Raw genomic sequence first — 14,343 nt, 5'->3', positions numbered from 1 at the left:
TTTTCATGCAGGTAGATGTCTGGCTGCAACAAATGCTCACCTGGAACATTTCATCCATCAGTTCTGAAGTTGGGTTTTCCTCAATGATGCTCCTCAAAAGGTCTCCAAAGGCATCCATGGAGGAAGTGTACAAGTCCTGCAATCACAAGGAAAACTGTGGGACCTAAAGGCTAATTATACCAAATATTAGGAGATTGGAGCCGCGGTGGTGCAATGGGTTAAACCCTTGTGCCAACTGAACTGCTGACCTAAAGGCAAGATGGGGTGAGCTCCTATCTGTCAGCTCCAGCTTCTCATGCAGGGACATGAGAGAAGGCTCAAGTATTAGGAGATTGGAGCCGCGGTGGTACGGTGGGTTAAACCTTTGTGTAGACTGAACTGTTGACCTAAAGGCAAGATGGGGTAAGCTCCCATCTGCCAGCTCCAGCTTCTCATGAGGGGACATGAAAAAAGCCTCCCAGAGGATAGTAACACATCCAGACATCTCCTGGGTAACATCTCTGCAGACGGCTAATTCTCACACCAGAAGCGACTTGCAGTTTCTCAAGTCACTTCTGACACAATAAATAAAGAAAAATAAAATAGAATATTTGTGTCTTCTTCCCCTTTGCACTGAAGTTGTCTCCACTCACCAAAGGTCTGCCTCAGAGGGCTCTCTCTCCTATAAAGCCCTATACCAGTGGTTCTCAACCTGGGATCCCCAGATGTTTTTGGCCTACAACTCCCAGAAATCCTAGCCAGTTTGCCAGCTGTTAGGATTTCTGGGAGTTGTAGGCCAAAAACATCTAGGGACCCCAGGTTGAGAACCACTTAGATCACCCACTGGGTGATCTAAGAGTTTTCTTGACAGAATATGTTCCGAGGAAGGTTGGCTTTGCTGTCCTTTGAAGCTGAGAGAGTGTGACTTTTCCAAGGTCACTGAAAAGTTCCACCCCATCTTACTTGTCCAAATGTACATCTCCCTCTATGATCCACCTCAGAGCTTACGATCATCAGGGGAGGGCCTGCTCTTGATCCCGCCACCCTCACAAGCACGACTGGTGGGGATGAGGGACGGGGTCTCCTCAGTGGTGGCTCTGCGTCTATGGAACACACTCCCCAGTGAAATCAGGGCGATTCCCTCTCTCCTCTCCTTTAGGAAAAAGCTCAAATGATGGCTTTGGGACCAAGCATTCAGGCAGCTGACTGAGTAGTAACTGCAACTGACCTATGAGAACTAACAATGGATAGACTCCAGACTGGAACTCTGATTTTGATTTGGGATTTGGGCTTGGTGCTTTGTAGTACATTAATTTCTATTTATTTATTTATTTGGGGTTCTTTTACCCCGCGCTTCTCACCCCGAAGGGGACTCAGGGTGGCTTACAGAAGCAAGGCACGATTTCTAATGTATCTCTGTACTCTTATGTTTATTTAATGTCAATTTGCTTTGTAAGGTTGATTGTTGTGTGTTGTTGGCATCGAATGGCTGCAATATGTAAGCTGTCCTGAGTGCCTCCCCCCCTCCCCGGGGGGGGGGGTTGTTGAGAAGGACGGGATATAAACATTTGAAATAATAATACTAATCTCTTCTAGTGTAGTTTTTTTAAAGCCGTTATTGTAAATAGTCTTCTGTGACTGCAGGTTATTGAGTTTAATTGGCCTTAAGATGTGCTATGGCCCAGACCAAAAGACCTTGACAGGAATGAAAGTAGATGAAAAGCACAGATTACCACTGCCCTGGACTCAGAGAGAAAGAAAAAGAGGCAAGAAAGAAATGGTCTGCACGTACCTCAATATCGAGCACATCCTTTTCTGCCTCTGCTTTCTCCTTCAGCTGTTCCAGGGGAGGGAGGGGGAACAAACTTTTGATGCTTCCATCCACGAGAGTGCGGATGTCCTCCGTGCTAAGAAGAGGCTTCACTTTGCTGTCAGGAGAAAGAAGAAAGGAGAAGAAGCCACAAGGCACAGGGCAATGGTCAAGACTGTTGTTATGTGTCTTAATATTTTTTGAGCTCTGGGTGATCTAAGAGTTTTCTTGACAATATAAGTTTATTTATTTATTTATTTATTTATTTAGAACTTTTGTCTTCTCACCTCCATGGAGCAACTCAGGCCGGTTTCCAACAATAATATCACAAGCAATCATTTAAAAACATCACATTCCATAATAAACTTAACACATTAAAATACCAAAAATACAATCATATAATTACAATGGCCAAGTCGTCACAATAAAATAGTTGTTCATCGCCATCCATCCATATAGCCATGTGTTATTGACTCACTCGTCAAATGCTAGTTTCCAGAGCCAGGTTTTCACCTGTTTTCTAAAAGTCAGGAGAGAAGGGGCAGTTCTAATCTCCAGTGGGAGGGAGTTCCAGAGCCGAGGGGCCACCACCGAGAAGGCCCTGTCCCTCGTCCCCACTAGGTGCGCTTGCGAGGCTGGTGGGACCGAGAGCAGGGCCCCTCCAGACGATCTTAACAATCTTAATGGTTCATAGGGGAGAATCCGTTCGGACAGGTAAACTGGGCTGGAGTCGTTTAGGGATTTATAGGTCAGCACCAGCACTTTGAATTGTACTTGGAAGCTAATTGGCAGCCAGTGGAGCTGGCGCAACAAAGGAGTAGTATGCTTCCTGTACCCCGGTCCTGTTAGTAATCTGAGTTCAGAGGGGGGTTGACTTTGCTGTGTTTTTAAGCTGAGAGTGTGACTTTTCCAAGGTCACTGAGTGGTTTTTCATAGCTGAGCAGGGATATTTGAACCTGTTTTGCAAGTAGAGTGTTCAATAATTTTGAACATGCTTGGAGGAACAGCAACCAAGATGATTAAAAGTCTGGCAACCAAACTAGGCGGGGATGTTTCATTTGGAGAAGATGAAGGATAACATACAATCATAGATTTGGAAGCCCAACCCCATTCTGCCATACACAAACACACAATCCAAGCCCTCCTGATGATGGCCTTCAAGCCTTTACTTTGAAAAGCTCCAGAGAAGGAGACTCCAATGAACTCCCAAGAAGTGTTCCACTGTTGAATGCTCTCACTATCAGAAAGCTCTTCCTAATGTTTATGTAGAATCTATCAATGCAATTTGCTGGCCAGCTTGCTTCTTATCATCCAATTACTGGACTACAGACAGTTGTTTCTGCTTCAGTAGCGGCTCCTATCTTTATTTGCTTTTCATTCATTCCGGATCCTCTGTCAGTGATCCGGAAGCTCAAGTTGGCACAAAATGCAGCTGCTCAGCTTCTTGCAGGAATTCTGATGAGACGCCACATAACACCAATCTTACTACAACTGCATTGGTTACCAATTGAACACCGGATCACTTTCAAAGTGATGGTACTCACCTTTAAGGCCTTACATGGTCTGGGGCCAATGTACCTGAGGGACCGCCTCACCCCCTCCCAACCCCAGAGATCCCTCCGTTCTGAGGACCAAGATCTATGGAAAATTCCCAGTGTCAAGACCTTGTGTCTGGCAGCAACCAGACGCAGAGCCTTTACAGCAATGGCACCATCACTCTGTAATACTCTGCCACCTGAAGTCTGTGCCTTGTGGGACTTATCAACTTTCCACAGGGCATGTAAGAGATACCTATTTCGACAGGCCTTTGATTGTTGATATTGCTGTTTTTAAATTGTTTTAAATTGTTTTTAATTTTTGTTAGATTTTAGCTATTCTTGTAAGCCGCTTCGAGCCCCAGGGGAGTGGTGGCATGTAAGTTCAAATAATAAATAAATAAATAAATTGCAATAACACATACTCATTAACACAGTCAAATGCAAGGGAGAAATGCAAGGGAGAAGAACCTAGAGAAAGAACAAATGGCATCTGCTATATTTATACCCCACTGTTATCAGCTCATTAATGCAGTGTCCAGTCTCCTAGTCTATTGCAACATCTTCCTTGTCTATTCCATGCAAGCATCATAATGTTCCACAACTCAACTCTTTCATAGCTAACAGCACTGAGATTTTAAACTCGTACAATATATATTTATATTACACTGAGAGAATCTCTTTTCCTGGAGTTTGAATGTACTGCTTCATTTCTAAATCTCTGGAGCAACAGAAAATTGTCTGCTTCATTTTCAATATGACACAATTTCAAATATTTAAACATGGCCATCGTGTCCTAACTTCACCTTCTCTTCTCTAGACTAAATATACCAGAAAAAGGCTTCCCCTGAAGATCTCAAAATATAGACAGATTCATACTGGGGAAGAGCATTAGCTTTCCACGTCAACAAATTCTGGAGCCATGGAACCATGGAACCATGGCTTGAAAATGTTTTTAAAAATTCCAAAAAAGTAAATGGTTTTGCCATTTTATATAAAATACATCATTTTACTGTGGCATAATATATAATGGCTTGGGAATAGGCAGAGAGTCCTGGAACCAATCCCCAATGGATGGTGCTGGTGTTAACCTATAAAGCCCTAAACGACTCCGGCCCTGTTTACCTCTCTGAATGTATTCTCCCCTATGAACCATCAAGATTACTAAGATCGTCTGGAGGGGCCCTGCTCTCGGTCCCGCCGGCCTCACAAGCGCGGCTGGTGGGGACGAGGGACAGGGCCTTCTCGGTAGTGGCCCCGCGACTCTGGAACTCTCTCCCGCCAGAGGTTAGAACTGCCCCAACAATCCTGACATTCAGGAAACAGGTGAAGTCGTGGTTATGGAGATAGGCTGTCGAAGAATGAGACAATTATCTGGATGGAAGATGGTGTATATTCGATTTTAGTATGACCACTGTAGTTTTAAATATATGTGCTTTTTTAATGTATTATTGTAATGTGTATTTTGATATTTTACCGATTGTATGTGTTTTTATGGTTAGAAACCGGGCTGAGTCCCTCTTATGAGGTGAGAAGCTCGATATATAAAACTTTGAAATAAATAAATAAATAAATAAAATGCCAAGGACCCACTGTATAGTCCTTCAGATATCTGATCCTGAGCAACATAGTGCTTTTCCATTTACAGCCATCAATGTTAAATAGCCTACCTCAGGATTGCAATGGCAGTGATGGCTTTCTGACGAAGTGGAGTCTCCAGCAAATCTAGTGGTTCATCTTTCATGAAATCCTGGACTTACAAAAAGGGGGGCAAAGTGAGGAAAGAATGACAAAGATATGCTGAAGAACAATGAATCTGTTCCAGGTGTGGCCTAACTGTTTAAGGAGCTGTCCGAGGTGCTGAAGTACCTCCAGGATCATCTGCATAAATGAAAATACATGGACATCCCAGCAGGACAGATGCAGCCATACTGTCTAGACAGCAATGTGGCACTGCAGTGGCTTTTGCTGAATGTGGATGACCACCATTGTGGTCACTCCAAAGCCAGTTCAAAGCATAATACTTCAGTTTGTCCTTGGATTAAGTGGCACATGCAGACATGCCCTTAGAGAGCTCCTTTGTAGTTCATACCAAAATCCAGAGCAGATTCAGCAGCCCAGTGGCAGAGTTGTCACTAGCTGCAACAGTCAGTAATTGAGAAAAATGCTTGCATCTATATCACTCACCAACAAAATATCGAGCAGTTCCTTTTTGCAGGTTAATTTGACGTTCTGGAAATCCTTGGTCCGATGGATGGCCTGGCAGATATCTATCGTGCTTTGAACAAAGGCCAGCTTGAGGTTCATGTCCTGAAATCCCAAAATAACTATGCAGTATCCTGTCTGGAGGTAAGATCCGCTCCCTCCCTCCTGGCTTTTAGAAAAAAAATTAAAATCATGGTTTTGGGACCAGACCTTTGGACAGTAGAAGTAAATGTATGCAGCATTTTGGAAAGACAATGACTGGAATGGCAATTTGACGGACGAGACTGTTTTATTGTTTTAATGATTGTTTTATTGTTCATAGATGTATTTTTAAATTTAATTTATGTAGTGTATAATTATAATTGTGTCTACTGGCATTGAATTTTTGGCGTTACTTAGGTGTAAACCGCTTTGAATCCCCCTCGGGGTGAGAAAAGCAGTATACAAATACTGTAAATAAATAAATAAAATAAATAAAATCAGGAGGTAAAAAGGATGCTTGGGAGGTGAGCATGGCACAAGTGGTACTGACCCACTCCCACTCACCTTTTCTGGACAGGGCTGCCATGTACCCCATTTCTCCCTCAGAGACATTACTTTTGTGTGAGGCTGTACCCCTAATCCTCCTGAACCTGGAGGGAATGGCTGTACACAAACAGAGATCCTCATATGGCTACAATAGAGATAGATCTCTCACAACTTACCTTGTTTTCAATGCTAACACCCAGCACCTGAAAAAAAGGAAATATAAAATCTAAGGTATCTTCCATTTATTGTGAAATAACAAATGAAACCCTACAAGAATCCCATTATGCTATAGATTCCTGGGAGTCAGAGTTTGGAGAGGTCTGAACGCTCTTTTGGAGAGAAGGCTAAAGACACCGCAAAATTGTAACTCTCATGATCCCATAGCATTGAGCTATGGCACTACCAAACTACATTAACTATGCAATGTAGATCAATCACCAGCTGGATGGTCATAATGATTTATCTGAAAATTCCCTGAAATTTGACAAGGGAGTTATGTGTAACCAACACTAGTCAATAATGTAACCGCTGGGTGAGATCATCATCCGGAGTTTCGGGGTGCGGTGTCATCTGTACGCAGATGATGTCCAACTCTGTCACTCCTTTCCACCTGCTACTAAGGAGGCTGTCCAGGTCCTGAACCGGTGCCTGGCTGCTGTAACGGTCTGGATGAGGGTGAACAAATTGAAATTGAATCCAGACAAGACAGAGGTACTCCTGGTCAGTCGCAAGGCCGAACAGGGTATAGGGTTACAGCCTGTGCTGGATGGGGTTGCACTCCCCTTGAAGGCGCAGGCTCGCAGCTTGGGTGTGATCCTGGATTCATCGCTGAGCCTGGAGCCCCAGGTCTCGGCGGTGACCAGGGGAGCATTTGCAGAGCTTAGGCTCGTGAGCCAGCTGCGCCCATACCTTGGGAAGTCTGACTTGGCCACGGTAGTCCACGCTCTGGTTACATCCCGTTTAGACTACTGCAACGCTCTCTACGTGGGGTTGCCTTTGAAGACGGCCCGGAAGCTCCAACTGGTCCAACGTGCGGCAGCCATGATACTAACAGGAGCGGGACGCAGGGAGCATACAACCCCCCTGCTGTACCAGCTCCACTGGCTGCCGATCTGCTACCGGGCTCAATTCAAGGTGCTGGCGTTGGCCTATAAAGCCCTAAACGGTTCCGGCCCAAGATACCTAACTGACTGCCTCTCGGCCTATGAGCCCATGAGGACTTTGAGATCTTCCGGGGAGGCCCTGCTCTCGATCCCGCCTGCGTCACAGGCATGGCTGGTGGGGACGAGAGATAGGGCCTTCTCAGTGGTGGCTCCTCGGCTGTGGAACCCCCTTCCCGTGGACATCAGGCTAGCTCCCTCCCTGTTGATATTCCGCAGGATGTTAAAGACCTGGCTGTTTAAGAAGGCATTTGAACAAGAAGTGCAATGACTGGTAATTTGACCATAGAAATGGAACAACGGAAATGATATCGGATTGTGGGTTTGACGATGAGACGACTCGGAATGGCTTATGTAGTAATGTTGATGTTTGATGAGATGTTTTTTGATAATGATGAATTGTGGATTTTTTACACTATGTCTTGTATTTTGCACCTGTTTTCTATGTTGTACACCGCAATGAGTCGCCCTTGGGCTGAGAAGTGCGGTATATAAGTGAAGTAAATAAATAAATAATAAACCACAGCCTTCCGGACTCATTTAAGTATCTGAACAGATTCCAGAGTTAACTCTACCTATAACCTTTTACAGTAATCCAACCTGGATACAGTATGTGTCTTCACAGCTAGCATATGTTGTTGTTGTTCATTCGTTCAGTCGTCTCCGACTCTTCGTGACCTCATGGACCAGCCCACGCCAGAGCTCCCTGTCGGCCGTTACCACCCCCAGCTCCCTCAAGGTCAGTCCAGTCACTTCAAGGATGCCATCCATCCATCTTGCCCTTGGTCGGCCCCTCTTCCTTTTGCCTTCCACTTTCCCCAGCATAATTGTCTTCTCTAGGATAGGCTAGCATATCCAATGGTGATTTTAAGCCTCATTTATACTTCAATATAACGCAGTTTGAAACTGCATTATATGGTGAGTCTAGAGTCATATAATGCAGTTCAATATAGTTAAAATGCATAATACGGCAGAGTACATAAGGCCTGAAGTTACTTGAGTGCAAAAGCCTAGATGAGAAAGGAGAAGATCTCCATCTGAATCTAGAGTTTTTGAAAGCTCCTACCTGGCAGCTCATCTGGTAATGGAAGAGGACTCGCTTCAAGAAGCCATTCTCCACCCTGGAGAGCAGGAGCTCCTTGGGGCCTTGGGCAGCCACTTTGCCATAAGTGAGTATCAGCGTTTGGTGAATGTGGCTCCGTCGGCCTCGTTGGTAGTCCTGAGCAATGGAAAGTATTATTTCATATGGGTGATACTTCTCTCTTTCTAGCGTTAACAGTCCTAAGATTGCATTAACAGAAGCAGAAGCCTGGATCCTTTTTGATAGCCCCTAGTTTGAGACCAGAAGAATGCACAGCTAAAAGGGAAGTCAACTTCTATGCACAACCTTTTGTTGATTTAGTGGGTCTACCCCATCCAGGACTTATCAATGGAGCCGGAAAAGAATAATAGAATCCTAGAGTTGGAAGAGACGTTGTGAGCCATCCAGTCCAACCCCATTCTGCCAAGAAGCAGAAAAATCATCCCCAACAGATGGCTCTCCAGCCTCTGTTTAAAAGCCTCAAAAGGAGGAACCTCCACTACACTCCGGGGCAGAGAGTTCCACTGCTGAACAGCTCTCACAGTCAGGAAGTTCTTCCGAATGTTCAGGTGGAATCTCCTTTCCTGTAGTTTGAAGCCATTGTTCCATTGCATTCTAGTCTCCAGAGCATCAGAAAACAAGCTTGCTCCCTCCTCCCTATGACTTCCCCTCACATCTTTATAGATAATGATAATGATGATAATAATAATAATACTTTATTTATACCCCGCTACCATCTCCAAAGGAACTCGGTGCGGCTTACATGAGGCTGAGCCCACAATATATCAATAATAAAAGCAATAACAACAAATAATACAAAACAATAAAATAAAACTTATAACAAAAATAAAATAAAACTCATAACATGGCTATCATGTTCCCTCTCAGCCTTCTCCTTCGCAGGCTAAGAGAAGGCTGAGAGGGGACATGATAGCCATGTATAAATATGTGAAGGGAAGTCATAGGGAGGAGGAAGCAGTCTCATGGCCATTTAGTCCAACCCCATTCTACCATGCAGGAAGACACAGTCAAAGCACTCCCAGCAGATGCCCATCCACCCTCGATTTAAAAACCTTCAGAGAAGGAGACTCCAATGGATTCCCAGGCAGCAGCACATTCCACTGCCAACCAGCTCTCACCGTCAGGAAGTTCTTCCTATTTTTTAGGTGGAATCTATTCTGTAGTTCATTTATTTATTTATTTAGCAGTTTTGTATACCAGTCTTCTCACCTCATCGAGGGACTCAGGCCAGTTTCCAACAATAATATCACAAACAGTCATTAAAAACATTATATTACATATAAGACTAAAAACATTAAAATAGCAAAAATGCAGTCATATAATTACAATGGTCAGTCGTCACACTAAAATCGTTGTTCATCCCACCAGTTAACTCTTCTATAATTGAAATGAATGTGTTGTGAAGCAGCGTCTGTCTCATGTACCTACTAGTAGTAGTAGAAGGAAGCGACGTTTGGAAGCAGAAGACGCCCAGCAGCAGCTGAAGCGTATTAGAGACTTGTTCTTAGAGCCTACAGATGAGGAGGATTTCGAGGGGTTTACTCGCGAGGAAATGGAGGTGGAGGATTACCGCGGTGTAAAGCGAGTAGCAAGCAGCTCGGATAGTGATGTGGGATCTGTTTCTAAACGCCTTAGAGATGTAGCTGATTGTGAGGAGTTTGACAGCGAAGAGGAAGAGCTGGACTGGACCAAGGTTCAGGAAGTGCTAGATGTGGTTAATGCTCCCACCTCTAGCGATGAGTTTCTGGGTTTTACTGACACTTGGGTTTCAGATACTACTTTGCAGGATGCAGTCCCAAGTACAGAATGGCAGCAATGGAGAAGTCGGGATTCACCTGTGGAGATGGACGCACCTGAAAGTAACTCCAGCGACTCGGATGAGATTTAAGGAGCAGTTTGGGAGTAGACTAGTTGCAGAGTTCAAAGTGTTGTGATACCGTGTGCCTTGTGTTTAACTCTTGCCCTGAGTTCCTGCTTTCAGCTTCGTGGATTCCTGTTTGTGTGGACGACCCTGCCTGGAACTGGATTCGTGAGTCTCATCTCCTGCCCTGACCCTCGGACTGCCTGACCACTCTACGCTTCTGCTTATCCCTTGGTGACTTCGTTGGACCGCTCCTCATGCGGATTCCTGTTTGCTGTTTTGTTTGGACTTGGAATGGACTGAGTTTCTGCTGCTGAAATCAAGCGTTTCTGCCTGTGATTGTTGCTTTCCTTTTCCCAGCGAGGACTGACTGGGACTTGGTTTGTTTACATTCTTGCAAGCCGCAAGCCCTTTTGTGTTTACAGCTCTGATTTAAGAGCCCCTTTTCTTATGTTAATGGACATTAAAGACCTTTGTTTAACTCCTTAACTGCCGTCTTGCCTTGCTGGTCCGCCTGGGTCTTGACAGAATGCAGGCCTCACAATTTTTATAGACCTTAGTGACTATCAGTGAAAATTGTCCATCTGCCCTCAAAAATAGACATTAGTGGGTATGAAAGCAGACTCCTGAAGGTGGCTGAAGGACAAGAAGAAGAAGAGAAACCTTCAGTCTGGATATTATTATTATTATGCTTATGCTTATGTTTATGTTTGTAATGATATTATATGGAACGTAAAAAATGAGACCATAGCTGCAGTAGATGTGGACTAAGAGTGCATCTACCTTGTGGAATGAATGCAGTTTGGCATCACTTTAACTCCCATGACTCAAGGCTATGGAATCATGGTAGTTGTAGTTCTGCAAGGTCTATAGCCTTCTCTGCTATAGAAGAATACTTTTGCCTCATCAAGCTACAAGAAGCACCGCCTGAATATCAAGAAAAAACCTCACTTTCACTTCCTACTTTCCTATCTTCTTCACAATTATTCCCTCACTTGCGATGTACACAATATAATTCAATAAATTTTTTTTTTTTTAAAAAAAGTGGGTGCTAGGAACAATATCATACGCAAGCTGACTGGCACAACCTGGGGATCACAACCAGACACAGTGAAGACATCTGCCTTTGTGCTTTGCTACTCTACTTCTGAGTATGCATGAAACATGCTGCATTATCGCGAGGTGTCTGTACCCTATACCACTGGAGAAATTACACTGTTTAGCCGGTATTGCACCACCTGACATCCATCGGAAAGTAGCAACCAATAGTGAAAGGAACAAGGCAGTGACATCTCCAGCTCATCCCCTGTTTGGGTAGCAGCCAGTACGTCAATGACTTAAATCAAGAAATAGTTTTCTAAGATCTAAAGAGACACTTGCTGGAACAACTCAGCAAGCAAGAGTCCAAAAGTGGCAGGCTCAAACTCAGAACCTCAATCAATGGCTGATACCAAATGAGAGACTCCCCCCCCCCCCCCCGGGCACACAGAAAACTGGGTGACTTGGAAGGCGCTGAACTGCGCTCTGGCACCACGAAATGTAGAGCCAACCTCAAGAAATGGGGCCACAAAGTGGAATCCACTACATGCGAGTGCGGAGAAGAGCAAACCACAGACCACCTGCTGCAATGCAATCTGAGCCCTGCCACATGCACCATGGAGGACCTTCTTACCAGAGGCACTCCAAGGGGCCAGATACTGGTCAAAGGACATTTAATCAACTACCAAGCCTGCAACTTTGTGTTTTGTTTGTTTGTTTGTTAAAAAATGCAATACAACTGTTTGGTTTGCTCCTGACACGATAAATGAATAAAAAAGATCAAGCTACAAATTTGAGGAGTCCACAGGATTGAGTCATTGCTCCTCAAACTGCATTCATTCTAAAATGTGGTTACACCCTAAATCGCTATTTGGATATAATGCTATTTAGTAGGGCTGGGCGGTTTCGTTTCGTTAATTCGTAATTCGTTAATAATTCGTTAATTTTTTTAATTACAAAACGATAACAAACCATTCTGGAGCAATTTTTTAAAAAACGAATTTTTAAATAGTTTTGTAAATGCTTCGGATTTCGTTATTGTATTCGTTTTGTTATCGTTTTGAGGTCGTTTCATTATTATTTCCGCATGTCTGGGGCAAGTTTTATGGTTGTTTTTTGTTTAATTAGTGAAAAACAGAGGGAGAGGGAAGCTTCAGACGTTTTTGGAGGTTTTTTAGCGTATTTCGCGGTCGTGTCTGCCATTAATGAATCGATTCGTTATTGTTTCGGAAATCGATTCGTTAATGTTTTGTAATTTTTTTCACATTTACGAAATTTCGTAAATATCGAACTTTTTAAAAGGAAAATTTTGTAATTATTTTAAATAACGAAACGCAACCCCCCCCAAAAAACGAATTGATTTTAGAAACAAATTTTTCCGTTGTTACCCAGGCCTACTATTTAGTGTTGAGATGTATAAGCTTCATCCTCATTTACCTTATAGCGATTGATGATATCGAAAAACTGAATTTTCAGACACATTTCGGCTCCAAACTGATGCAGCGTGGCCAGAGTGAGGTCAAAGTGACCCACGGCAGAAAAGGAAAGGACCTGGATGACTTTCTAGAATGGGAAGAGAAAAATTAAATACCAGTCTGTATGTTTCATCAACCCTCCTTAGTAGTGGATATCAAATGTACCTGGCCTTATAATGCCAAACATTTGATTTCACATTTGTCTCTGTTGGCTTGGACAGAGTCTATGCTTGGACTGTGTATGGCCACCCAAGCCTTCTCTGGTGGTTCTCAATTCCATCAAATTCCGAACACCAGCCTTTCTATGCTCCTCCCAAAGAAAGGAATGGAGTTCTTGGAAACCCTTTGCAGTGAAAATCTACCTGCTAAATTGGGGATGGAAATAGTGTTTCTTGCAAGTCTTATGTGATGGCCCCTGGGAATCCTCCTTAATCTCAAAATTGGAATAGTCAGCAAAGGCCATCTAGTTCAATCCCATTCTGCCATAAAGTAAAACACAATCTGAGCCCTCCTGACTGATGACCAACCAGAATATTTATTTATTTATTTACAGCATTTATATTCTGCCCTTCTCACCCTGCAGGGGACTCAGGGCGGATCACAATGCACATATACATGGTAAAAATTCAATTCTATAGATGCACACAACATATATAGACAGAGACACAGAGGCTAGTTAACTTTCCAGCTTCATGAGGGTATGCTTTGTTTTTGTTGTTGTTGTTGCTGTTTTGGAATTCCAGTCACTGGCAGACACTTGTGACACCGATGGAGTACTTCCTCATTCTTTTGCACACTGGAGAGTTATTATGGTATATAATAGATATATAAACCCATTGTCCTAATTCCAACAGACCTCACTACCTCTGAGGATGCTTGCCATAGATGCAGGCGAAACGTCAGGAAAAAATGCCTCTAGAACATGGCCCTATAGCCCAAAAAAACCCACAAGAACCTAGTGATTCCAGCCATGAAAGCCTTTGACAATGCAGTTATTATGGTGTCGTAAATTAGTTAAATTAACCTCCCCGCATAAGCGGTACCTAAATTTCCTACTTGACAGATGCAACTGTCTTTCGGGCTGCAAAGGTCGACAGCAAGCTAGACAAATGGCTGGAAGCTTACTCCGCCCTGGTCAGTAGTGATGTTAATGCAGCTGACTCCCAACCAGCTGCACCACAACCTGGTCCAATACAATGCTGTCCAACACGTCTTACTATTAGGGCAGCTTGTTGGGCTAACAGGTGTCTCACCTCTCTCTCTGATGCTTCCATATAATTGGCAGTTTTGATCAAGCGCTGCATCTGCTCTTGAACAAAGTTCAGATCCTCACAACTTGCCAGCGAAACTCCCAAAGCTTTGTAAAGGAAGCTCTGGAAGAAGAAGGAAGAGGCGGAGAAGGGCAGTCAGCAAGGTGGTAGATTTCAGCTCCGTGGCAAGATAAACATCAGAACAATTTGGCAAGAGAACTGAGTATCTCAAGTGTATCTACAGCCAGCACTCCACATTCACTGGAGCATAGAACTCCCGTGAAAGTGAAACACCTATTCTGTCATGGTCCCCATGTATGGATTCTGGGATTTGTAGTGTTGAGTGGCAATTTAATCTCTGTACCAAGGATCTCTGCAGTCGGGGGAAAGCAGCAAGGCT

The 14,343-nt window shown here is 43.8% G+C and overlaps 1 protein-coding gene across 1 annotated transcript in view; it reads right to left on the bottom strand.

Moving 5' to 3' along the window:
• Positions 1–14,343, bottom strand: part of LOC132761792 (maestro heat-like repeat-containing protein family member 2B) — an 88,862-nt gene that overhangs the window by 34,798 nt on the left and 39,721 nt on the right. Inside the window, 8 exon segments of the mRNA XM_067463106.1 lie at positions 41–136; positions 1,772–1,907; positions 4,995–5,074; positions 5,512–5,634; positions 6,234–6,260; positions 8,284–8,436; positions 12,656–12,781; positions 13,947–14,066. Coding sequence (XP_067319207.1) covers positions 41–136; positions 1,772–1,907; positions 4,995–5,074; positions 5,512–5,634; positions 6,234–6,260; positions 8,284–8,436; positions 12,656–12,781; positions 13,947–14,066 — 861 coding nt within the window.

The sequence above is a fragment of the Anolis sagrei genome, chromosome 1 (assembly GCF_037176765.1).
Source record: "Anolis sagrei isolate rAnoSag1 chromosome 1, rAnoSag1.mat, whole genome shotgun sequence".
Taxonomy (NCBI): domain Eukaryota; kingdom Metazoa; phylum Chordata; class Lepidosauria; order Squamata; family Dactyloidae; genus Anolis; species Anolis sagrei.
Note: the sequence above shows the minus strand (reverse complement) of the source record. Positions and strands in the feature narration are given on the sequence as shown.